General features: G+C 34.3%; 1 protein-coding gene and 1 pseudogene across 1 annotated transcript; both read left to right on the top strand.

The window, feature by feature from the left end:
- Positions 1-307: 307 nt before the first annotated feature.
- LOC131039840 (peroxidase 50-like) lies at positions 308-4,394 on the top strand (annotated as a pseudogene).
- A 9,425-nt stretch (positions 4,395-13,819) lies between these two features.
- On the top strand, positions 13,820-14,746 carry LOC131039838 (zinc finger protein 4-like). Its single transcript, XM_057972691.2, has one exon. The coding sequence runs from the start codon at positions 13,820-13,822 to the stop codon at positions 14,744-14,746; it is 927 nt and encodes a 308-aa protein (XP_057828674.2).
- The last annotated feature ends 11,709 nt before the right edge of the window (positions 14,747-26,455 follow it).

Below are 26,455 nucleotides of genomic sequence, written 5' to 3'. Positions count from 1 at the left end.
TTTGGTTGTTCGGATGATTTTCCCGAATCTACGACCTCCGATATCAACGCTGCATGCAAATCCCCGTGTTAACGCTCTTTATTCTAGAATATGTGTTAGGTGACCTAAAAACAAACGGCTATATAGTTTAAAAGACTACAAAGGGTTTGTAGCTTATATTACAGGAGATACTCAGAGATCCGAAGTTTGTAGCTTATGTTATAGAAGATACTCAGAGATTCAAAGTTTATAGCTTATGTTATAGGAGATACTCAGAGATTTAAAGTTTGTAGCTGCGGATTTTGTTTAGTAAAAACCAAAAATCAAAATGTGGAAGCTCTTCTTACTTGCTGCTATAGGTGCCGGCACAGGATACTTAGCAGGATGTATGAAGAAGAAGAGAGAGACAACGAAAGAAGAAGAAACCCAGTCTAGTCTTATAGGCATGATTGCCACTGGAAAACAGAAAAATGAGGAGTTGTCTTTACTATTAAGTCAGACAGCAGACTTGCTTCAAGAATTGAAAGGAAAAGTGAATGAAAATAAGAAGTTTATGAAAAATTCTGATGTGCTACCATATGAGATAGATAGGCACATACATGATCTTTTGCAAAAACAGCAAAAGGAAAAAATTGCAGAGCTTGAGATGCAATTGAAGTCGATGGAGAAGAAGCTGTGTACTAAAGAAACAGAACTTCAACAATGGAAGAATCGGGATGGCACAGGGCAGTACTTATTGCACAGTTGTTCAAACAGTTCTTCCAACTCATCTGAAATTTCAGCACAAGAGGATGATCTTCGAATGCCATGGTGGTAATTTTGGAATTCACTACAGAGTCTAAAGAGAAAACTGACTAAAGCTTTAGATAATGAGTTATTGATTCATGGCTTATTGTAATCTTTTACATTCTTGTATATAAATCCAGAAAAGATTGTACATAAACAAATTTTGACACTGAATACCACTTTTTATCTTTTTCCTCAATGTTTTATGGACATGGTTGCATGTACTTTTATATATAAGAAGTCCATATTTCTTATATTGATAGCTGGTCTGGCCCTCATTTTTAGGTCCATCTCATGGGGCTTACGAAAATGAAAACTTTGAAGTCATTTTCATAAGCTGTTTTTGCATTATGAAAATATGATTGCAATTGCATTTTGTTGGTTTGATTTACTACGTATATATGTTGTTGTATCAAATGACTTTTCACATTGTTTGGAGCATATAAAGTTAATTAGCCTTAGAATTATGTACAGAGAAATGGAAAAGGATTCTAATAATTCAATAAACATTTATTGAAGTAAATTCAATATGGTTATGTAAAGATTAAATTAATTCTTTTTTTTATCGATAAATAAAAAAATACTTTAAGATCTGTTTTTATAGAATGGGAGGTCTATGAGATGGGCCATATTTGCTACAAGGAAAATCGAACTCATTTCTCATACCCGTGAATAATCATGTCTCGACTGCACAAATTCCTTCACCCCATTCTGTCTTTCGCGTTTTTGAGCTAGTTGACAGTGGCATGACCCATGTTGCTTAGATGGTTAGGATTGAATTATTCTTTCTGGAATACAAAGACAAACGCCAAAAGACACAGCACTCGGGTCGAGGACAATGTTCATATTTTGAGCTTGCAGCTTCATCAACAACAACAAATTTACTGCACCACTTTGTCTATTTGCTCATAAATTTCCATCCTTCGTCTTTACAGACAGATTTGCTTATTTTGAGGGTGATGGGTGCTTTGTCGATTTTCAGGGAGAAGCTTTTTAATAAAGACTGTCCGAACTCAATTCTGGATGAAGAGGATCTTCAACAATGGGGTGGATTTTAGTCTTAGTTTGCAGGATTGTGTGTGATGATCTTGGGATTTCTTTGTAGTCATGAATTAATTGTCCAAGCACAGCAGCTGAGCAAGCATTTTTATAGGGATTTATGTCCTTATATTGAAAGAATTGTGCCAAATGTGGTGGCACAGAAACTGAAAAAGAATCCTACTTCAGCTCCAGGGGCTCTCGCCTGCTCTTCCATGATTGTTTCGTAGAGGTATGAATGTTTAATAAATGGTATGTCGATGAGATGCACATGATGTTTCCAGAGTTTCAAGTAAACCAGTGGGTATATATTAGAGAATATAGTATAAATTTTAGTTACACTCTGATCTATTGTTAATAACATTAATACGCATGAAATTCACAAGCATACTAACTCAAAGCCATATACAGAAAACAATATACTAGCATTGAATACTTCCATGCAGAGGAATTAATAAATGATTTACACTAAAAAAAAAAATTATTTTTTTATTAAATTGTCATTCAAGCTGCCATAATGCATAAACTCTGTAAACTATTAGGTCAATTTAAGATATTATGAATGTATATTAATATCTGATCGTTTTGACAAAACAGAGTATGCCACACTGTTTAAGCTTTTCCCTCTAAATATGCCACTCTTTTTAATCTTTCATCTTTAATTTTATGACAATTTTGGATTGAATTTTATGGTCTCCAGGAGTGTGATGCATCGGTTCATATTGCTTCTATTCAAAAGAATATAGCAGAGAAAGATGCAGACATCAACAAGTTGTTACCTGGAGATGAGTTCGATGTATTCTTCAGAGTAATGAGAGCATTGGAATCACAGTCCCCTAATATTGTGTCTTATGCTGATGCTATGGCCATGGAAACAAGAGATCTCTTTTCTATGGTGATCTCTTGAATCTTTATCTTACATTTTAAGCATTATCTAACCCTAAGATCTGACAGGGTGCCTGAAATATTAGATCAGTAGAAACGACATGGCCAGGCTAATAATTGCTCTTACTGCAACCCATTATTTGCAGTGCCATGATTCTTTTAAGTGCCTTCAATCTGTAGGTGCATATTCTTAAACTATTGAACCATTGATGGTTATTTAGATTTTATTTTTCAACATTACACAAGCAAGCTCTATTGCAGGAATTTTTCGGTTCCATAATGGTTCCTTGCAGTAGCATAAATTGTCATTAAGCTGCAACTAATCAAGATTGAGATTTATTGGACATATTTGCATGATTAGAGGATCGGTTAGACGCAATTCCATAGTGTGTTAACCTAATTACAGAATCATTTAAGGCAGTTATTTACCCAATTTCATAATTTGTACAATTTTTTAGATGGAGTCTGATTGTGTGTCAATCTATACATGAATACATCAAGAGCAGTTGTTTCAAGCTATCATAATCTGCAACATGAACACAAGTTATAATCTAACCAATATCTATTGATATCTCCTATTTTCTACAATCAGGTTGGGGGGGCCATCATGGGAAGTTCTCAAGGGGCGCAGAGATGGTTTCATCTCAATGGCATCAAGGGTGGCAAGAAACTTGCCAACAGTGAACATGACAACGGATCGGCTCATTTCATTGTTTCACTCCAAAGGTTTAACCTAAGATGAGATGGTGACTCTCTGGGGTAAACCCAATTAGAAAAATACATTTCCTTTCTCTTCATATTGCAAAACTAAAAAGGTTTAACATGCATTACTTAGAGGATCTTTTTTCCTAATCAATCCCAAGAAAACAATCAAATGAACCATTATTCTTTTGAATAGGCCTGTTTAAGTAAATCCTTAACAGCCACTCTCCCCAGGCCAAGAACCATTGCATTTGTAAGAAATGTAGGTTGTTTTAAGAAGCATGTTTTAAGGCTTTAATGGTCATCTTTCATAGCAATAACCATTGGATTATGAAGTGTAGGCTTCTACAACACATGTAGATTTCTTAAAATAAGTCTTTTAGGTGCAACTCTTAGCAGCAACCATTGCATATTAAATTGTCTACTCTTTAACTAAGGTCTTTGATGTCCATCAGCCTAATCAATAACCATTGCATGTAAGGTATCATGTCGGTTCTATGGGAGGTACAATAAGGTTTTTTTGCTGTAACTATTGCATTGTACGGTGTTGCTGCTGGTATGATTTAGCCCTGTTTTTAATCAAGTGGTCACACCATTGAATTCGCATGCTGAAATGAGTTCATGTATCGAATTTATAACTACAACAAAACATACCAGGTCGATCCCGCCATGAATCAAAGCTATGCAAGCAGGCTCCGAGCCGCTTGCCCAAGAGATGGTCTTGATCCAGATGTTGTGGCCTTCAATGATGTCTCTACTCCCATTGCTTTTGACAATGCTTATTATCAGAATGTTCAGAGAGGATTTTCTCTTCTGGCTACAGATCAAATTCTTTATGGGTATCCTCGCACAGTCGCACTAGTGCTTATGTTAATCTATTTGCCATGTCCCAGGACAAGTTTTTTTTTACTTCTTTGGGCTTTCAATGATAAGGTTGGGCAATGTAGTTGTTAAAACTGGAGAGCAAGGAAAAATCCGCAGACTGCGGAATCTTTAACAATTAGAAGTAGCTATCGGATTTTTCTGTTCTCTTTTAGGCATCTTATTGTCCCATAAATATTAGTCTTTTTTCAAATTCTAATATTGAAAATTTTGAAAGGGGCAATCTATGTGTTTTTCATTGGAAAAAATAGTCATGAATTCAACTTTATGACCGTCATACTAAAGTTTGGCTTTCAAATAAGAAAAATAATTTGATTATTAACAGAGCATTACAAAGAACTGTTCTAGATAAAAAAAATGCAATAGTTGGTATTCTAATGCCCTAGCTTGACAATCCAAATTTCACTTTGGACTACTCAAAATTAAACACTTGGAATTAAAATTAAACTCTATACATATATAGTTGGTCCTCGTCCTTTTGATGCCAACCATGACGTACAACTCTCCAATGAGTATATATCAAGGGTGTTGCAATAGGATCCTCACACCAAGTCCCCCTATAGCTCATGACATTACATTTATGCACATAGATTAAAGGTCATCAATCTTATATTATAAAGTGTGGCACTCCTACTAGTAATAGATAACAAGAATAAAATATCTCGCTACTTACATCACCATATGGATTTCATTATCAAATCATATTAATCATACACCAAAATTCAAGTCTAATAGATAGAAGCTTATCTTGATTAGGAAGTATTGGGATGTTATTAATTATTTTATATAGATTTATCTCTTAATCTTTGCAATAATTTATGTTTGCTTCTAGTAGACATATCAACATGAAATAAAAAAATCTAAAATTTGAATGCTTTAATAAATTTAATTTAAATTAAATAAACAATTATTATGTATATATAACGATCTTTAAAATGAAATTTAAACTAACAATCTAGTAAATTGAACAAACCAATTAAATGGAACATAAAATATATATGTTAATATAATTTGAATTGTATTACAATCAAATTTAGTTGAAAATTGATATCTAATTTTAACTTAAATCTCATGATAGGGAATTTGATTTGAACAAATAAATGAAATTTATAATTGAATACTATATATACTTTAATAAAATTTAATCTAAAACTTATCTCTAAAATTTAATTTGAATCAATATATAGTGGTATAAATTCATATCCAATATATCAATCAATTGATATGTAGAATAATGGGCCATATATAACTTGTACACTTGATAGTGGCTAACTCCTTCATCATTCTCCACATAGCCATTGTATAGGTCTTATTGTTGGGAAAAGATAACCTTAAATTTCAAAGGTATCATTTATTAATTTATATAAAAGGCCATCTACAATGGTTATATTTGCTAGTTAATGGTGGCAAATATTTCCAAGATGAATTACAAATTTACTCATCTCATTTAATTAGCTAAAGTTTAAGGTGAAAAGTAAAATGTGGGATGGAGGATCACCTGTTAGTGTAATGGTGAGATGGTTGCATTGTTTATGGTGCAACCAAGGTTCAAATCCCCACCTGGACCAAAACGGTACGTTCATATATCGGTTTGGTCCCATCTTGGTAGGCGAAATTGATGGCGGTTGATCTTGGAGGACGTACAGGTGATCTTGGTGGATGCATGGACTGACTGACCATGTTTGACCCCTACTGGGCTGGTGTGCTCGCGGACCCCGTTCCTCGTAGGCATGTGCTACTCACGGATCCAGTTTCTCATTGGTGTGTGCTGCTCATGAACTTCTGTCAGACCCACACAAGTCTTTCATGCCTTGCGATGTTGTATCAGACCCATGCAGGTATTTCACCTCTGCTGGTTCATGGTCCCTGTTGGGCTACCCTACTCGCAGCTCTACACTATTGCTCTAGGAGATATAAGGTTGAGGAAGGCATCATGGAGAGATAAGGGTGTATGAACATCATAACAATTAAGGATGAGGCCCCTCAAAAATATGGTCTCACTGGTTCATAGCTCCGGTCAAAAGCGATTACCGATCAAAAAAAAAAAAAAGTAAAATGTGGGATGATACCACAAAGTAATGAAGGATTTAGCATATGTGATATTTTCAAGCTCGGTGACATGGGTGGTTATAAAGGATCATGTTTATTATGACTAACCAAGAAGAATATGTATGAATCATTTTTTAGTATTGGGATGCTCATATCATAATTTGTTCCATTGGTAAGACTTTGGTAGATATTGAAGGAAAATGATGATTTGAATTCAAGTTGTGAGAAATGACAAGAAAAGAAAAGGGTGAGTATGGAGATTTAAATAGTACTATAGGAAAATGTGAAAGGTGGAAAATTCCATTAGGATAATCAATGACTTTATAGAATACATTGAACAAGAGATTTTTAATCTTATACTTTGTATATCGGCATTATGGATATGCATAATTACAAAAGAAATAGATGGGATGATGGTTGTTGATATTTGTAAGCCAAAGGCATTTCTCTTACTTAACTTACGATAATCCATTAGGATGAAGAATACATTTTCAATGGCATGATTATCATCACCTAAAATTTTTGAATAAAAATTTACTTTTTGTTTTTCGAACATTTAAGTGAATGCATATAGTCTTTTGAGTGTAACTTGTAGCAAAATGCATTGTGAAATTTTTTTATCATTCAAGTTTACTACTATCATGTTGCATTTTACTGACTCCTATGTGGATGCATTCTATAAGCGATATTCCAGATGACCCTGATATAGGGATTATATAAAATTGTCACACCCACTACGATCTAAGGATATAAATCTTAGGACTAGCCCTTGTGTGCTAGGTTCATTTTCTCTATTTATATAATAGTTATTCACTTACTCACCATGACACATTAGGATAGATTTAAGTTCAATTTATATTTTCATATCTATTTGGGATCTAACGGATTATATCCTAATGCTGAGTTTACTCCAAACTTAAATTTAATACTAATTAATTTAATATCCTCTTATAGAACATCGAGGAAGATGGAATTATTGTTTCTTTTAAATATCACTTAGGTACATTATGGTAATTAATTTTCCTCCCAATTTCATATATTTAATGTGGCTAAATTCCACTAAGTTTATGTCAAGAATGAGTAAACTCAATTTTATTAAGAAGTTAATTAGTAATCCAAATTTTCCTAACAAAGTCGGGTATTCTTTAGATTTTATTCATATTTAAAAGAATTAATTTACTTCAAAAAAATTAAATTTAATTAAAATTAGATTTAGGAAGTCAAATGTTATTAATCTAATTAAAAAGTCCCACTTTAATTAGAATTATATTTTTAATAAGTTACTAGTAATTTAATTCCTAAAATAAAGGATCCAAGGCCACAACGACAGAACATGGGAGTCCCATTTCCACGGACCCAAAGAGAGGACCACATGTACCTATCATCCATGTAATTAAAACATACAACAAAGAACCCATGAGCACATGGATAGATTTCAAGCTTACAAAAAATCAAAGGGTTCCACTGATCCAAGATATAGTAATGGAGTGATGGGACTGATAACCACATGGAGTGATGGGACTGATAACAACAGCCGGTTGAATCTACCAATCGGCAAACACCTTTTTCTAATAGGAAATTCAATCGAGCACCTACTTGCCTAAAGACACTTTAGGAGCAGAGGAGGTGCAAGGGATGTACTTAATTGAAGGAGCGGACTAGATAAAGGGGACGCGATTGTGGAGCATATTAGAAAAAACATTTAGTGGAGAGTTCACAAAGTAAAGATCTCTAGGGGACACAAACAAGAATGTGACCAGGGAGATGAATTGGAAATGTCAACAATAATTTTGCAAACAAGGGATTCTTTGTGAACAAGGGAGCCATTGTGAGAAAGGGAGCGAAGGGAAACAGGGGAGTTGTTGCAAGTGTCAGGGGAGAGTAGTGAGTTTGAAAATTGAATTGGGTGAGCCATGGGTGGGAGCTGTTGATGGGAGCTACATAGTAATTCCATGTTAAAGAGTTCTTTACAAAAGGTTTTTTACATAAGTTTTTTTTTTTTTTTGTTTGTTTGTAACTTCCACACTTTTTTCTTAGTTGGAATCTCTTACCTTTAGCCTTTTTATCTTAATTATTTGTTTAATATAATTTCTTTTGGGATGGTTACTATTAATTTTTTTATTACATTTATTTATTTTGTTTTTAGAGTTTCAATGGAATATTCATTGCAAGGAGAACCCAAGAATGGTCATTATTTAATTTTATTTTTTTACTACTCATTTTAATCAAGTATGCACCATCATAGTAGTTTGAATGCACATAAAGGTAGGGTCAAATATAATGGTGAAAATTATATATCTAGACCCTATTCACTTATGTTTTGTGCCTACTTTGATTGGTATCATATATGTAGTAATACGAAATTAAATGACATATACACACACAAATCCAATTCAAAAGGGGTAATGAGAAATTTAGGGATCAAGAACAATTTCTAGGGATGCATGAGATTGGGATTGAAATAGTTTATGATTTCATGAGTAAATTTATTTATACAAGTGTATACTAGATTTAAGTTACTTTTAGAATGTAGACTTGACTTAAGTCATTTATGCAATCATAGATTTGAATTCTAAACTTTTGAAATTTAAATTTGAATAAATCTTGTTTTGACTCCATCCCACTAGCTATTGTGGCTTGACTAAATACATGATTGTATGTTATTTTTTTTATATTTAATGATATTCACTTATCCATTTGAAATATTTGAAGAATGTTAGAAAATTTAAGATTTTTTGAAGGAGCATTTACATTTTGAGAATTGCAACAACATTTTACTCTAGCATGTATCAATTTACATCATCTTAGGCACATTGCTTAATCCTTGCTTGTTTACGAATTTTTTTAAAAGTCAATGACTCATGATGATTATACTCTAGTAGTTATATTACTTCACTTTAGGTTCATGCACTAAATCAATTTTGTAATAAATAATACAAATCACAATAAACCACTATCAATTTATAATTGCTTAATCAAACTCTAGAATTTTAATAAAATAAAAATTAATCATTAACACATTTAACATTTATCTTTAAGTACTCTCAACTTATTATTTTAATTCATACAAAATTGAGTGACCTAGATAGTTTTTTGTGGCTATGAGGAAAACCTAGTAATTATTTTTCTTTATGATGTGTCTATTTTTCTCCTCAAGGTTGGATCTCTCAGAATTTAGATAGGAACTTAGGAGATTGAGGACTCAATATCATGTTGGATTTATTTTTTTAACCCCACAAACCCATGAATCACTAGCAAGAAAAACACTTATCACATCTAGAGAAAGAAGGCCATGATTGGTGTTATACAACCTTGAGAGAGATTGATTGAAAGAGGAATGTGATTTAGATTAACATGTAAATGAAATGGATAGATTACCATGAATACAATGAATGTTTATAAAAGAATAAAGATAAAATCCTAGATGCAAATCCTAAAGAAAAATTAAATCAACTAATGTCAAGTGTCACAATCATAATGAATGAGACAACCTACACTATTATTAACATAATCTAATAAAAGATAATAAAAAAATAAACTATGTTTCGTTTAAGTGAATAAAGTAATTAAACGATCTAATTATACAATTAATTAGATAATGTCCTAATTACTCCAACACTTATGCTTTGACATTTTTTGTATGCCATATTTATTGTTCTTCTTTTATTCTCATTTTACCTTCTATAATATGTTCCATGCTTTGTTTCCCACTTGGGCACATTTTTTCTCTTAATTTCTTTTATGTGTTATGTATAATTCTTGTATTTTCTTATATGCTTTATCTCACTTTTATGTTTTACATGTCACTTATGTCTTCATACATTTTTTTGTTATATCCTTATGTTATACAATTATGATCCTCCTATTTTTTCATATATTTCATGCATGTATGGTATAGATAATTCTTATACTATTTACACATCATTCTTATTATGATGTTCCAAATATTTACATGTATCTATGATATCATATTCATGATTTTATGTTTATCTTATGCTCACAAGCTTTATATCTAGTGATTAAATATTATGATCCTTGTCATGCTTATATTTTACGAGTAAATTTTTGGTCCTCAACATCCTTATATCTAGTGATTATCCATTTTAATCCTTCACATGTTTAAATCTTATTGGTGCTTATGATCTTCATCCAACATTAATGGCTACCATTATCCTTTTATTTGGCTTCATTAGGGAAAACATTAAAGACACTTTATCTTTCTCTTGCTATGTGTGCTTTCATGATCACACCTTGTCTAATTTTTAACATACTTATGAAGTGATGATATATTTTACTATGTTTATATTGTTTTACCATGATTATAATTTTCTTATTTCCTTTAGTTAATTGTATTCTTTGTATACAATCAATTGGATGAGGTCATATATATTACTAACATTTCTTTTATGGGTTGTATCGTGCAGTGACAAGCTCATAGTAATTCTATGTTAAAGAGTTCTTTAAAAAATATATATATTTACATTATTTTTTTTATTTTTTTTGCTTGTTTGGAACTTTAACACTTTGTTCTTAGTTGGAATCTCTTACCCCTATTCTTTCTATATTTATTGTTTTTTTAATATAATTCCTTTTGAAATAGTTACTATTAATTCTTTTATTACATTTATTTTTTTTAATTTCTAGATTTTCAGTGGAACATTCATTGCAAGGAGAATGAAAGAATGGTCACTATTTACATTTTTTTGTTGATTACTTATTTTAATCAGATATGCACCATCATATTATGGTGAAAATTATGTATCTAGATCCTATTCACTTAGGTTTTGTAGCTACTTTGATTGGTATCATATATGCAGTAATACGCCTATACATGACATATGCATGTATAGATCCAATTCCAAATGGGAAATTAAAAATTTAGGGATAAAGAACAATTTCTAGGCATGTATGAGGTTGGGATTGGGACAACTTAAAATGTCATGAGTGAATTTATTTGTGTGTGTAGACTAGATTTAAGTTATTTTTAGAATGTAGACTTGACTTATTTCATTTTTGCAATCATAGATTTGAACCCTAAACTTTTAAAAAATTTGAGAATCACAACATTTTACTAGAGAATATATCAGTTTGCATCATCTTAGGCACTTTACTTACTGCTTGCTTAAGACAATTTTTTAAAGCCAATGACTCATGATAAATTGTACTCTACCAGTTATATTACTTCACTTTAGGTTGATGCACTAATTCACTTTTGCAAGAAATAATAAGAATCACAATAAAACACTATCAATTTATAATCATTTAATCAAACGTTAAAATTTCAACAAATTAACAAATTAATCTTCAATTTTTGGATGCTAGCTATTTACCTCCAACTCTACTCTTTGACTTTGGCTAGTTGCCCAATTTTGTGGTTTATGCTAGATTTATAATAGGTTGGGACCCTTCCCCACTTATCTTAATAAAAAACAAATTAATCTTCAACATCTTTATTATTTAACTTTAAACACTCAACTTATTATTTTAATTCATATTTATTTTATTTATTTATAAAAAAAAAATTATCACTCTTATCCATATATTTTGAAAAACAAAATCTGAATACAGCTTAACAAAGACTTACTGATATAAGCCTTCTCATGAGCTTAGTCAGTTATTTTCAACTAAATGACCACATAATTTAATTTTGCTAAAAATGCCAAATGCACAATTAAATACAATGTTGGGCATCTGAATAGGTTTTGGTTTGTAGCTCTTAACGTTCCTTGAAAACAATTTGTTAGGTGTATCTTCTTCATTCAACTGACTGATCGGCCACAGACCTTTGTCTATCCAGGCATCATAAATTAGAAATTAAAAATTTGTCAAGAAGAGTTAAAAAAAAATTAATGCCTCTCCTTGATAAGATTTTCATTTCATTTCTGATGGCTGAGTAGATGTTTCCTTAGCTTTGATTGTTTTGCCACAGCTATATTAATTAATAATAATATTAATAGTAAACGGACAGAAATATGTGGCGATTACTCCTGTTTCCTCTTCGATTCCCAATATAGAAATGAATCTGAAGATCTGGAGTGTGCTTCTGTCAAAACAGAAACTGTTCTTGGGCTGTAGCTGAGCTTAACAAATCTACACATATCTCTCTCTCTCTGCAAAATGCATTTATAATAAATACACAATTTGAATTTTGAACAATCAAACGGCTGACAAACTGCAAAAAAGGAATAGAATAAAAAAACATGAAATACCATAACTGAAGAAGAAAACCAGATGTGGGAGGGAATCAATTGTATTGAAAAGCAGTGAAGCTGAGACATAAATAGAACTAGAAAATGAAATGTGTGCATTGATTGCTGTATAAATGCATTGGAGATTTCCTTGATGCCACATAGGGGTACTGTGGGAGTGCTCTTTGGCAATAGATTGGAGAAACGGACAAACATGACTCAAAGACGATCGTGATGGATGCCGCTGAAAAAAGAATATGAGAAATAAGAATGAACGAATGCAGAAGATACATGGGCAAAATCATCATTTTTGGGGGCGTTTGTCCTCAACAAATGAGAGGGTTGGAATCTGCATTTGTGTATAAATTGCAGTAGGCTGCACTATATGGGTAGGCATGAGACTGAATCTAATGATCTCTTACCTTCTACAGAAAACTCTGGCTAATCGAACCAACCTCTATTCCTATAAAATCTTTCATTCCTTCTTCTTAAAGAACTATTCCTTTTAATGTGACGGATAATATGACATGCTATGTACTGCCTTCTTTCTGCTTAAAGAAATATTCCTTTTAATGTGACGAATAATATGACACGCTATGTACTATATAAATAAATGTGAGACTGAACCTAATGACCTCATGCCTTCTTAAAATAAACTCTTGCTGATCAAACCGGACCCTATCCGGACTCTATCCCTGTAAACCCTTTCATTCCTCCTTTAAGAAGCGCCCTTTTTTTTTCCCCTTTCCTTACTGTTTTCCGATGCCTTTTTCCTAACCACTACACAGACACAAAAAAGGCTGGTTAAGATTAAGCCATAAGTGTGTTGGTTGTTTACCGTGTGTTGAATTTGGTCGTCCGTTGAAGAAACATGAGTAAAATTGTAACGGTATTGGGTATGGACAGATGGCTAAGATGTGGTAAATGATGATCTGGGTAACGATGTTTCGGAGGAGTGTTCAGACATTATTTGGAGTTACGTTTGACACATGGTCGCCATCAAGGTGTTGAGTTGAACCATGTTGGGAACTCGCCCGTTCGTTTTCGTTTAGTCTAATATACACGCATTGTCGTGGATGATGGTCTATGAACTTGTCAGGAGACACTCCAGAAGAGCCCAAAATAGGTTCTCGAGTCTTGTATATACGTTGGTTCCTATGGAGAAGGAGAAGAACCATTTTCGCCCTCACCTACTCCTACAAATCGCTGTTTTTACTTGGTTTTAGTTTTGTCTTGTTTGCTGCATGTGGAGCTTGTTGATCTTGTTGGCTTGTCTTCTTTCGGTTTTAGTTTTTTTGTTTGGGTTCAGAATGGTTTTGAGCTCTGCAAACAACTTTGCAAGCTTGAAGTCAGTTATGAACACAGTTGAAAATGAGAACTCCCCATGTTTAAGCCACCAACTTTCCTCTGTGTCCTCTTTGTCTCAGGATTCAAAAGCCCTGGCAGAGGCAAACGGCCATGCTGATGATGGGAATGATAACCAGCCTGATATTGCATTGGGTTTGAGTCTTGGGATCGGGAGCGGCTGTTATGATGGGGGGCAGGGTAGGCTAGGTGAAGACTTTGATCTCCCCAAGGAAGGCGGATGTGGGAAGCCTTCCAAAACAGTTGGTGAGAGCACAGGGTCTGCTCAAGAAGGGTTTTGGGAAGCTCGCACTTACCGATGTTTGTTCTGTCCTAGGAAGTTCAACAGTTCTCAGGCATTGGGGGGGCATCAAAATGCTCATAAGAAGGAAAGGACAGCAGCAAGGAGGGCTCAAAGATCGCATTTGAATATTCAACAGAGGTTCTGCAGCTTAGCACCTTCACCGCCATTTTTCGCTCCTCAATTTGCTCCAAATTCCAGAATTTTGAATAGTTGCCTCTCTATAAGTGCCCATTCTGCAACCATTCAAGGAGGAGTAGGAGGGGCACTTGGAGGAGGAGGGGGAATAGATGGATGGGTTCGCCCTGTTGTTGGGAATCAGCTCAATGTAGGTAGATATTTTCCGTCTGACCTCTCGGAAGAAGTTGATTGCAGGGGTGGAGCTCCCTATGGCTTAAACATAGGCTATGGCTTCCCCGAGGAGGAAATGGGTTTTGTGAAATGGCCCTGTAGCTTTCGTCATGCGGTGGAACCAAGAGGAGATGGCTTGGTTTCTCAGAAAAGGATCCGAACTGGGGATGCCCACTTCTCTGAGACAGGTTTGGCTTTGCCATCAGATGATCAGAAGCTAGACTTATCTTTGCGTTTGTGATCAAGACCCAATTAATGTCTTGCATGCATAACCCAAATCGGTCAATAAAATTTTCGGCTTGGTATTGTGAATTATTTTCGCTAATTAGAGATCTTGTGAAAATCGTTTTGATTTCATGAGATTTTCACCGAGCTTCTCTCTAGAAATGTTTTCTGCCTGCTCAATTTTCAAGCCACTGGACAGGCAGACGTAACGTAAATAGCTTGTACTATTTCTCCAAAACGATGGAGAGCCTCATTAAGCTGCTTGTTTTTGCTTCTACAAGCAGTTTACTTGTGTTGTTTGGAAGAAATCTTCACATTCATTAATATGTACAGATTGGGTTTTCAATAAATCTTAAGCCATCTTTTGTTCATTTCAAATAATAAATTCTTGATATGCCAGATAAATGTTTTGTCCTGTAACAAGAGTTAAAAAGTAATTATGGTTAATATTGATTTTCAGTCCCGTTCTTTTGCAAATCTGTACTTGTACTTTAAGTAGATAGTGTGCTTTTGAGACCACCTAAGATTTTATCTTTGATGGTTATCTACATTGGGAGATAAGAATAGGACTGGACTTCATTGTTAGAAAAGGGATCGAGAGGGTCTACAATCACAGAATGGATTGAAAAATCTGTATAGACAAAATAATTGGTAGTTATGAATATGGTTGAAGTCTGTAACGAGTGCAAGTGATGCGTATTAACAATTGAAATCTGCAATGGCTGTAAGAAATGTCTAGAAGATCCTAGACATGTTCCGCCTCTTCCTTTGTGGCCTCACATTTCATATTTAAATGCCTATGTTTCTCTATTTTTCTCATCGCATCATCTCTTAAAGTTTCTACCAGTTACGTATTTCAAAGCGTTTGTTGGGTCTTCTTTTTTTATTACAATTCACGGACCTTGTAAATGATCTGAACCATAGAGTAATATCTGTTGTTGATTTCTTGCGTTGAAAAAAATTAAAAAACAAATCCATATGATTTTTAAGGTTATTTATGTTCGTTGTAATTTTGAAGCTCGGATTCAGTTGACATCAAATCTATCAATACGTAAACAATGAATGTTCCTTTCTTGGTGCTAGAAAACACCTGTGGTGTAATAATTCACTTGTAAAATTCAATGACTTTTGTAAGCTATCCAAATTTACTGGCTTTTTTTCATGCTTTTGCTTTACTTGAGGATTAAGGAATGGTTGTGATTTTGATTAGAGGATAAACACGAATAAACACAAATATTCTTCACCGATAGCATGCTAAAAAGGGAGCTGAACATCGATGTGTTTATATATGCATTTTTGAAACTGTTTCAGATTGGAGAAGGTGAACATGAGATCTATACAAGCTGAAACAAAATGGTTAGGTACGTTAATATCTTGATTGGAGCACTGGTTATGACACTAAAAAAGCACTGGCCTTGAAGCTTGCATGTTGGTGGAAATCATTTCGTAATAGAGGATTGGCAGATGGGTTGTCCTACCTTTTTGGAAGTTGTATATGTTGGTCAACTTGGATTATTATGCAGGTGATCTAAACATGTATTCTCAAACAATCTTCTTCTTTTCTACAAGTTTCTTGTTGAGTGTGATTTCAAACTGTATAAATTGCAATCCAGGTTTCAACAATTAAAAATTACCCAGCGCAGTTATCACTCTCTGATTTGATTATTTCTCCAGATTTAAAGACTTCAACTGATTTCTGTCATATTTTCAGTGAGAATCTATACATTCCAATGTTCTTTTACTTGCATGTCTTACATTTTCGTCCTGATTAGCCATTCTGATACCCTGAATTTGTGTTCAGCAATTGATTTTTGTGTTCAGACATTATGGATATCTAAAATGGGCCCTGTGTTCGTGGCAATGTTCAGTCCATTATTGACAGTGATTCTATCAGCCATGGCTACCATCATTCTTAATGAGAAAGTTCATGCAGGAAGTTTAGCTTGTGAAGAGTCTACTTTCGAAAAATAGATCTTGTTGGTTCAATAGTTTAAAATACATTAAATATGTTACTAACTTTTCTTAACATGAGTGTGGGTAGTTCAAATCTAATTAGTGGAGGCCCGTATGCTGTACTCTGGGGGGCAAATCAAAAGATATTGAAATAAAAAATGACCAGTTGATCTCAATGGTGATAGCAAAAGGCTTATCAGATTCAATCCAAGGCACAAAATCTACATACTTGAGTATCGATATCACATAACCTTTATCAGCAAAGAAAGCCTCCAAACAAAGGATCTGATTCTTATAAGGGATGGAAAGTAGACCTGACTTTGTAAAGCTTTAGGATAAGTTAGACATAGGATGTCCACTTGGACACAGTAATTTTTACCAACTCCAATTCAATATGTGCTAAGTTGACCACAGGAGTACTAGCATTAAACGAAAGCCATTCTATCCTTAAGAAAGTTACTTTGCACAACTTTATGGTAGTGAGCTGTTGAAGGAAGTTAGATCAAATTAATCTAGATGTTCTCGGTTCCCCCTCTTGACTATATTTTCTGAAGTGCAAGAGATCTCTTCAGCTATCTGTTTATACTTGCTTCCCCCGCACAAGTTTTGAGAATCAAAAAACTTTATTTTTGAAAACTATAGCAGTGCATTCTGTAAAGAGGATTGCATATTCAGCGTTGCGTACAATGTTTCAGAAACAAAATTTGGGCAAGTTTAGAGAAATCTGGACTTATATCTTTTCCTGCAAAAGACTAAAACCTACCTAAACTTTCCTGTTTTTTAAAATGGATTTTTTAAATTTCTTTGTAATCTCGAAAGCTCTTTGCAGGTTAAGTTTTGAAAATAGAGAAAGCGTTAGTGCGGGAGCTTTTCATTCTGTTGGACGCAGATGTCCGGTTTATCATTTCTTCGCGGAAGGGAAGCTCTAGTATTCCATTACTAGGCATCCTTCCTTTCTATCCGCTTTTATTTATTTAGGAAAACAAGTGTCTTTATAAATACAGTAATAGCCCTGGAAATCAAGAGGTTTTGCTTGACTTTTAACAATATTAAGTTTTGGAGTGTTATTATTAGTTCAAGGTAGCTTATTATTGTATTCATTCAATTCAAATTTTTAATTAGTTTATTATAAAGAATTAATTTTTGAATAAGAAATCTTTAGTGTAAGTTTAACTTTTATTTTATTCGTTCTTTCTATCTGTCTTTATTTATTTAAGAAAACAAGTGTCTATATATTGAAGGGTTGATTAGAGATAACATAAATTGTTTTATAGATACACACATGTTGTTGAATTGAAGCAATATTGAAAAAATATGTTTCTATTGTAATCTTTTTAAAGAGTAATACAGATTTGCCCTCTTTTCTTGGTGGAGTTTTTTTCTGAAAGGGTCTCTCCACAAAATGATTGTGTTATGTATTCCAATGTCTATGGTGTTATCTTGTTAATTTAATTGATTTTATTTCAATTAAATAAACACTGTTAGATATGATCTATAGTTTAATTTGAAGATTTAATCATTGTTTTTTTGTTATCGGTAAAAGGCCAAAGCCAGAGAAATTTTAGTAACCTAGATCCTATAACGCATCAGCAATTTGTAGATGACACTATGCTCTATGGATGTAGCAATCTTAGTGGGGCCTAGGCTTTCAAGCTTATCTTGGATTCTTACTCTAAGGCCTCTGGTCAGGAAATCAATCTAGCTAAGTCTACAGTCTTCTTTTTTAATACTCAAGCTAGTGTTCAAACTAGCATTTGTGGTATTCTGAATTTTAATCTAGGCAGCCTCCCTTGTAAATATCTTGGATTGCCCTTGGATAAGGGTTCAGGGTCTTCTAATTTGTGGTCAGGATTAGTAGACAAGATCAAAAGTAGGATAGCAACTTAGAAAGGTAGATGGCTATCCTCTGTGGGCAGAGCTACATTGGTTAAATCGGTTCTAGCAGCCATTCCAATCTATCAGTTATCATTTTTTAGCATACCTTGGTCTATTAAGGAAGCGTTAAATAGACATCTTAGATCCTTCTTTTGGCAAGGGACGGAAGCAAAGAAATGTATCTCCCTGTTGGCCTGGGATAAGATTTGTAGGCCCAAGTCTCTAGGGGGTATGGGGTTTAAAGATATCAAAGTTCAACGCAGGGTGTTAGGAGATAAATTAGTATGGAAAATGTTTAAGTCTTCTCATCTAAAATGGGCCCAAATCCTCTTTCACAAGTATCTTCAAGGTAGAGGCCATTTGAGCCTCTTCAGAGATCCCTCTCCGCCGAGAGGCTCCTGTATTTGGAACTTTATGATGGATTGTAGGAATATCATCTCGTACAAACTGACTTGGAATCTGGGTAAGGGTGATAAAGCCCTCTTCTGGTTAGACTCTTGGGGGGTTTTCCAATCCTTCAGCATCAGGCTAATTTGGAGTCTTCCATAGCAATGCATATATCAATTTGGGGTAGGTATGTTAAGGACTATATTTCACCCTTAGAGGGTGACTTAGCTATAAGCTGGTCTTGGAGATCCCTCGATCAAGTTAATATCTCGGCTAAGGAAAAAACTTTGCTCCAGGATATTCTAGAGAAAAGGATGGTCGCTTTCAATTTAGGGCCTGATTCTTTGATCTGGGATGGTTCAAAATTAGGGGAATATTCCTCCAAAGATGGTTAAAATGCTCTCCTTAAGAAGCAACTTTCTTCGACCACCTCGGTCCCTATAGCCTTGTGCTAGGACAAGATGTGTCTGCCCAATGCTAGGGTCTTCTCTTGGTTGGCCCTCCAGGGCAAGATTCTCATAGCAGATAAGTTTAAAAATATGGGCTACGAAGGTCCAAGTAGATGCCCTTTGTGTGAAGGGGCGGATGAAGATATAGATCACATCCTTCTCAATTGCAACTATGCATCTAAATGCTAGCTATGGTTGTGCAATAAATTAGGATGGTCCTTTTCCCTACCTCACTCCATCTTAGGAATGTTTCAAGCTTGGCCAATCCTTTTTAAGAACTCCCTTTATGGAGGGTTGTGGATCTTAGCTCCTTCGCTGGTTATCTGGGAACTTTGGAAGGAACACAATAGAAGGCTCTTAAAGGATAAGAAGATGAATTGGTCCCTCTTAGTAATCAAAATAGAAGCTTCAATAGTAGAGCTTTTAAATAGCTCAGAATCTCTAAATTCCCCAACACTCTCTCTAAAATGACCTATTGGGATGCAAAGATGAGAGGGAGATGGTTTGGCTTGAGGATCCCTCCCTTTGTTGGTATTGGTAGTTCCAAAAATCAAGAATTGAGGAATGCTTGTAAGTGGATAGCCCCTAAAAGGGGTTGGTTTAAGTTAAACTTTGATGGAGCATCTCGTGGTAATCCAGGAACTACAGGTATTGGGTGTTGTTTGCATGACGAAGAAGGCAAGGAATTGGCCATGGCAGCTAAACCCATAGGGCTTGCGTCTAACAGTAGGGCTGGAATTTTATTCCTCATTGAAGGTCTTCTTCTATGCCAAAACAGAGGCATCTGCAAATTAGCTATTGAAGGAGACTCGGCCATAATCATTAATGGCCTTAGAAAAGGCTCCATCAGTGATTGGAATCTTAATACTCTCTTGGCAAGAGCTCTTTGTCTCCTTAAAAAAATCAAGAAATTGTCTTTCAACCATATCTATCGAGAAGGTAATTCTTGAGCAGATGCACTGGCTAATGCAGGAGCTAATGGTCAGTCTATAAGTTAATTATGGAACCCTTTCTCCGATTATTGCCTCGTGCCTTATAAGATTTTATGACTGGTAGCATGCAGTTGTATATAGGAATATGCATATGTATATAGACATGCATTCATATATATCATTACAACTGAAATATATATGCATGGATATATAGGTATTAATATTTACATAGACATTGTATACTAAAAGGAACAAAATATTATGAGTCCCTTTAGAGTCCGCCTTTTCTTCTTTTCTAGCCTTTTAGTCACATTATAGACTATTTTATTTTAAAGCTTTAGCCCTATTTTAGTGGGAGTTTCTTTCCTTTTTCAGATGTCCTTTGTCAGCAACTCCCCTCGATTAGTACCAATGTGATGGTACTCTAGTAATGATGATGTGACACTCATTCTGCGATTGAAGGAAAAATTATCTTTTTCTTGTATGCATTAAGGCAGGGGGCAGTAATTATTACTTAGATCATTGAGATCACTCACTTTGCATCTTGACCCTCTGATACCAATCATCTACCTGTATTTTGCATTCCTCCACAACAAGATGAGTTGTTTTTCATGAAGCATTAAAGCTCCTACTATATTTAGTTCGTTTGGTCGAGGTCCTAGCTTATCTTCCATTTAGCTCAGATGGATACCCCACTAAGACTTCTAGGGCTCAAATGGCATATGGCCTTTGTAGGGGAAATCAAAGAGGAGAGATTGAAGGGCATTTTGGTTCATCTGAATCCCCTAGTTATCAAAGTTGTTATGAAAACTTTGGGGAGGGGTTATATTTTAAATGACGACCGGACTAGAGCTAATCCAAACATCGCAGTGATGTTCTTAGCAATAGCTATGCATCTTGAGAAAGACATAAATGCAGTGATGAAACTCTGCAAAAAGGTCTTCAAGAAGGAAATGTTGGGCGAATTAGAGAGGGTGGTGGTCAACATTGATGAAGAGCTTTCAGCTCCAAAGCCTCAGGATTATGATATCCTTATCATGATGAATAATCTGGTGCCACGATACCCCATTTTGTCTATAGAGGATCCTCAGGATTTTGAAGCTTATAGCCCAATCAGGAGCAGGAATTTTTCCTTCCTTTTATGGCTCTTGCAGGTTAAAAAGCCTCCACATGACAAATGGTTTATTAATTATCTCGAAGCTGAGAATATTATAGTGATCTCGGACAAGGTGCCAATTCCTCCCTCTCCTGCCTCCCCCTCTTCAGTAAAGGCAGATAGCTCGGGAACCATGGACCCTCGAGGGTGGGGAAGGAAAGGATGAGGCTTCTAATGCAGGAGGGCCCTTTTTACATTTCTGGTTCCTTTTTGTCTATCAAAGTAGCAAGCAAGGATATGTTGGATTGAAAGCTGGGTGTTTGTCTTGGGTTTACCCTTTCGTCAACTTTTTGACTCTCAACTCAAGGGTTTTTAGTCTAACTTTCATCTTATTTTAGACTTAGATTTTAATGACTTATGGATTCTTAGTCAATATATGCTCTAGCTTTAGTTATGATTTTTCCTCATGAGCTCACTTATTTCCTTTTTCATTTCTGCCCTATAAGGTCTCGTCTTTGTAGAATTTAATGGTTCCTGCTTCTGGCTTTAGCTGATTATGTTTGTCATCTTAGCCGAGTCATAAAGTTCTTTTTGATAAAGCACTACTCTCTTAATGTCATGCTTATATATATATATATATATATATTCATATTTACTGCTCTCTTAATTTTATGCTCACATTTATTCTTCTCTCTTAATTTATGGTTAAATCGGCTCCAACAGTATGTGTGTGTGTGTGTGTGTGTGTGTGTGTGTGTGTGTGTGTGTTTATAAACATATATATATAGTTATCTTCTTGTATACGAACTTCTATTGGCAATATTTTATTCATAAGCATAGATGTTATTTCTTCTAAATGGAAGGTTTACAGTATTGGGGAGGATGACCGCCTGTAGTTTCACTTTTCTGAAAGAGATCTGTGAAGTACAGAAGGTTTCTCTCTGTTAATTCTCTATCTTCTTTCCTGCTTTCGGTGCTTGTCTCTATTTTGTGGGAGGCCATCATTTTGAAATCTCTCTTTAGCGTTTTAAATTAGGTATCTTTGTAAGGAGTGAGGTGATTTTTAGATCCTTTTGACGAAAGAGTATGCTCATCCTAAAGCTCTTTTAGCTCTTAGCTAGATATGATAAAGCTTTTCTCTCTTCTTTCATTCTCTTAATTTTATGCTTATATATATATGGTCATCTTCTTGTATTCGCACTTCTATTGGTAGGATATTTTCATAAGCAAAGATGTTTTTGTCTTCTGAAAGGAAGGTTTACCGAATTGAGAAGGATGACCGCTCCTGGTTTCACTTTTCTAGAATAAGATCTATGAAGGTTGGAAGGGTTCTCTCTGTTTATTCTTTTTAGTGTTTTAAATTGGTGGACTGTCTAGAAGTAATTGTATGATCAATCTTCTTCAAAGTTTTTGTCTTCGATTTTCATATCCATCAGTCCTTGCTAGGAGTGAGGTAATTTTTAGATCCTCCTGTCGACAGATTATGATAAAGATGTAGGCAATATATTGGATTTGAAGTTAGTTCTCTTCAATTCTAAAGCTATTGACCTTTAGTGGTTGTTCTGGTATAGGCTTGGCATTATGTATGGGGGTTTATTTATTGGCTAACATTTATTGTAGTGATCTGTTGTATGGCAGGTCTGAGGGTTTCTTGCAGGTATTGTCTCGACAAGATTGAGGGTTTGATACCCTCTGAGTGAAGTTGACATTAATAATCAAATAAGAAGTTATGTTTCAAGTTGTTGTCAATTTTTTATGAACAGTAATAATTTTAAACATTCTAACGTCAATCTTGGCTGTAAGGTGTGATAAGGTTCTTATGCAGAATAGTGGAATGGTTTTTTCCAAATCTAGTAAGATAAGAATTCAGGTTAGAGCTATGTTTGGTCATCATTATCAGGGAAGGGCCGAATCGCAACGCATAGGAAATCTTGGACGATCTTTAAGTATTCTTTCAAATAGATTAACCTGGATGTGAATTATCTAGAGATTCATGTATCTTGTTCTTTATTATTAGCTTTTTGTAGCATTAATTTTCTGATCCATTATTGGATCTGGGCTAGACCAGAGGTTTTCTTCCGTCAATTCTTTCCTACCGGTGCCCACACCGAATGGAGTTGTAATTATCATTTTTATTTAATAAGATTTATTCATTGTTGTTCATATTTTATTCTAACATTTGGTATCAGAGCCTAGCCAATTTTGTGTCTTGGGTGGTAGAAGGGAGGTTTTTTTGAGCTTTTGTGAGAGTTTCAATTGATCTATTTTTGTAAATTTGTGTTGATGTCATGGTTGCAACTACATCTCATTTGGACATTGAAAAGTTCAATGGAATGGGTTATGAGTTGTGGAAGCTAAAAATAGAAGATCTCCTTGAAGAACGAGATCAATGGTTGGATGTAATAAACAAAGAGAAACCCAATAATCTTTCTAATGATGACTAGGAGAAGGTGGATAAAAAAGTGCAAGGTACCATCAGATTGTGTCTTTCTAATTTTGTTCTTTGAAAGTGTCAAAAGAAAATACTATACATGCATTGTGGAATTGAATCGGTGAGATCTACCAAGCCAAAAGTCTAGTAAGAAAACTTTACTTGAAGAAAAAATTATTTTCTCTTAAGATGAAGGAAGGTCATAGCCGAGCATTTGAATTCATTTAATTTTATTTTGAGTCAAATAGCCTCTATCGATATTTCAATTGAAGAAGAGGATAAATGCATTATGCTTCTTTGTTCTTTACTTGATTCATGGGAAATTTTTATTTTTGCTATCACTGTTAACCTTGAAGATCCAAAGATGGATGCACTTGTTAAATCTTTGTTGGTACAGGAAATGAGGAGAAAGGTTGGATAGTTCAAGTGATGCTCTCAATGTCAAGGGAAGGCCTAACGAAAGAGGGTCTAATTAAGATAAGAATGGGCATAAGGACAAGTCTAAGGGCATATCTAAAACTCCTAGTAAAAAGAACAAAGTGAAGTGTTGCAACTATGATAAGAGAGGGAATGTCAAGAAGGAATGCAAGAATCCAAAGAAACAATTTGGTTCCTCTACAAAGAAATCCTCAAACTTAGGTGATTATTCTTTGATTTTTTTTCTTTGTGTTATGAATCAAGAACATGGTTAATTGATTCATAATGCTCGTACCACATGACTTCTCAAAAGGAGTGTTTTTCCACATATGAGAAGTATGATGGATGAGAAATATACCTCAGTGATAATTTTTCATTTTCTATTGTCGAAAGGGGTAAGATTCATTTGTGTTTCAATGATGGGAGAATAAAATCTCTTTTAGGTGTTTTGCATGTCCCAAGTTTAGAAAGAAATTTAATGTTGAATGATATGGGATTGCATGTAATATTTGACAAGTATGGTTGCAGATTAGTAAGAGAAAACTTGGTGGTAGGAAGAGGGACAAGGAGTGGGACTCTTTTTAAGCTTGAAGCCACTACAATTATAAAATATTTTAATGTAACTGAATATAAGATTACTTGCATGTTTTAGCATTGTGGATTGGGCCACATTAGTGAGAATGATTTAAAACCCATTTTGAATAAAAATAGGTTAAATTTTTTTCCTATTCTCATGTGAGTTTTGAGTTTTGTGAACATTGTGTTTGGAAACTAAAATAGAAAGTCATTTCCTTCAGGTAGTAATAAATCTAAGAGTGCATTGTAAATTATTTACTTAGATATTTGTGGATGAATGGATGTTAAATTTGTTGGTCCCATAGTTATACTGAGAAGGTCAGTGAATCAATATAACACACTTTTCCAGATTTCAATTTAATTAACAATACAAGTTCACAAACATAAGTACACAAAGTAGATATAAAAACTCTAAATGTATTATTATGTATGTATCATTTTACAACTAGTAGAGGCACCAACCCCTCATTCACTATGTGATCACCAACTCACTAGAGGCACCAACCACTCATTCACTATGTGATCACCAACTCACTAGAGGCACCAACCCCTCATTCTGTATTTCACCCTTTTCAAGGATAATAGATGATTCCAACCTTCACAAATATAGTTACCACACTTTTGTTCACACCATCATAATTCTAATCACAAATAAAGCATAATTTCTTCCTTTAAAATCTGCACATAATCTCCTTCCTAGTCAGCGTTAAAATCTTCTTTATATTTGTTGTATTTTCATTACTAATTCTTTTTTGAATTCTGAAGTTTGATATTTATATCAGATCAATGATATAATCATGGTATTCTCAACTTCACTTTTTAACTCACTAACACACACTTCAAAAATTATTTTTAATCCCCTTAAATATTTATTACATAACCTTTCAAAGAGAAGTTGTATTATTTCAATACACCCAATCAACCATCAATTATGACTTTTAATGTCTATGTCACTTCACTTAGCAATTATATAAATCATACCCCATCATTTTTAATAAATTTTATTTAATAACATCATGGGTCTTCATGTACTTATTTGAAAATTCCTCCTTAACAAATCACATCATATTGTGTTTAGATAAAATCACACCATCGTGGGGAATATAAACAAAACTTTCTTAATGTAATATCTAACATTAATAATTTCTAATGAGTCTTTAAGTCTTTTAACAAGGTATTATTGTCTTCTTAACTTAATATGGTTGTGGTTTAAATCTCTATGTAAACCTTTCACAAACTCAATCATGAGTATTGGTTATTGTCTAAACAAACATTGTGTCATCTTCGATGTATGATCTATTTTTGTTTGGCACATGATACGAACTGTGTGTTCTAATTAATATATTTGTAGTGGATGAAATTTGTGACCTCAAGGATGATAAACCCAAAAGGACAAATCGATTCCAATACCTCACTTACACTAGTGCTAAGGATGAACAAGGGGATGAAAATGACAAACTAAGCTAATAGACCGCAAGCTGAGACTTTTGGGCAGTTCCGTTAAGCCTTTGTCCTGAGGAAGAGCGCGTAGGTCTGGGACACTAGTGTGATGTGTTGCCGTCCTGTACAGATGAAGTATAAAGATCGTACAAAATATTTTAGGAAGAAA

Source organism: Cryptomeria japonica, chromosome 7 (genome assembly GCF_030272615.1).
Source record: "Cryptomeria japonica chromosome 7, Sugi_1.0, whole genome shotgun sequence".
In the NCBI taxonomy this organism is placed as follows: Eukaryota; Viridiplantae; Streptophyta; class Pinopsida; order Cupressales; family Cupressaceae; genus Cryptomeria; species Cryptomeria japonica.
Note: the sequence above shows the minus strand (reverse complement) of the source record. Positions and strands in the feature narration are given on the sequence as shown.

Bases quoted from the DNA above. Each gene is read 5' to 3' on its own strand.
- LOC131039838 (XM_057972691.2), top strand. From the start codon at position 13,820: ATGGTTTTGAGCTCTGCAAACAACTTTGCAAGCTTGAAGTCAGTTATG.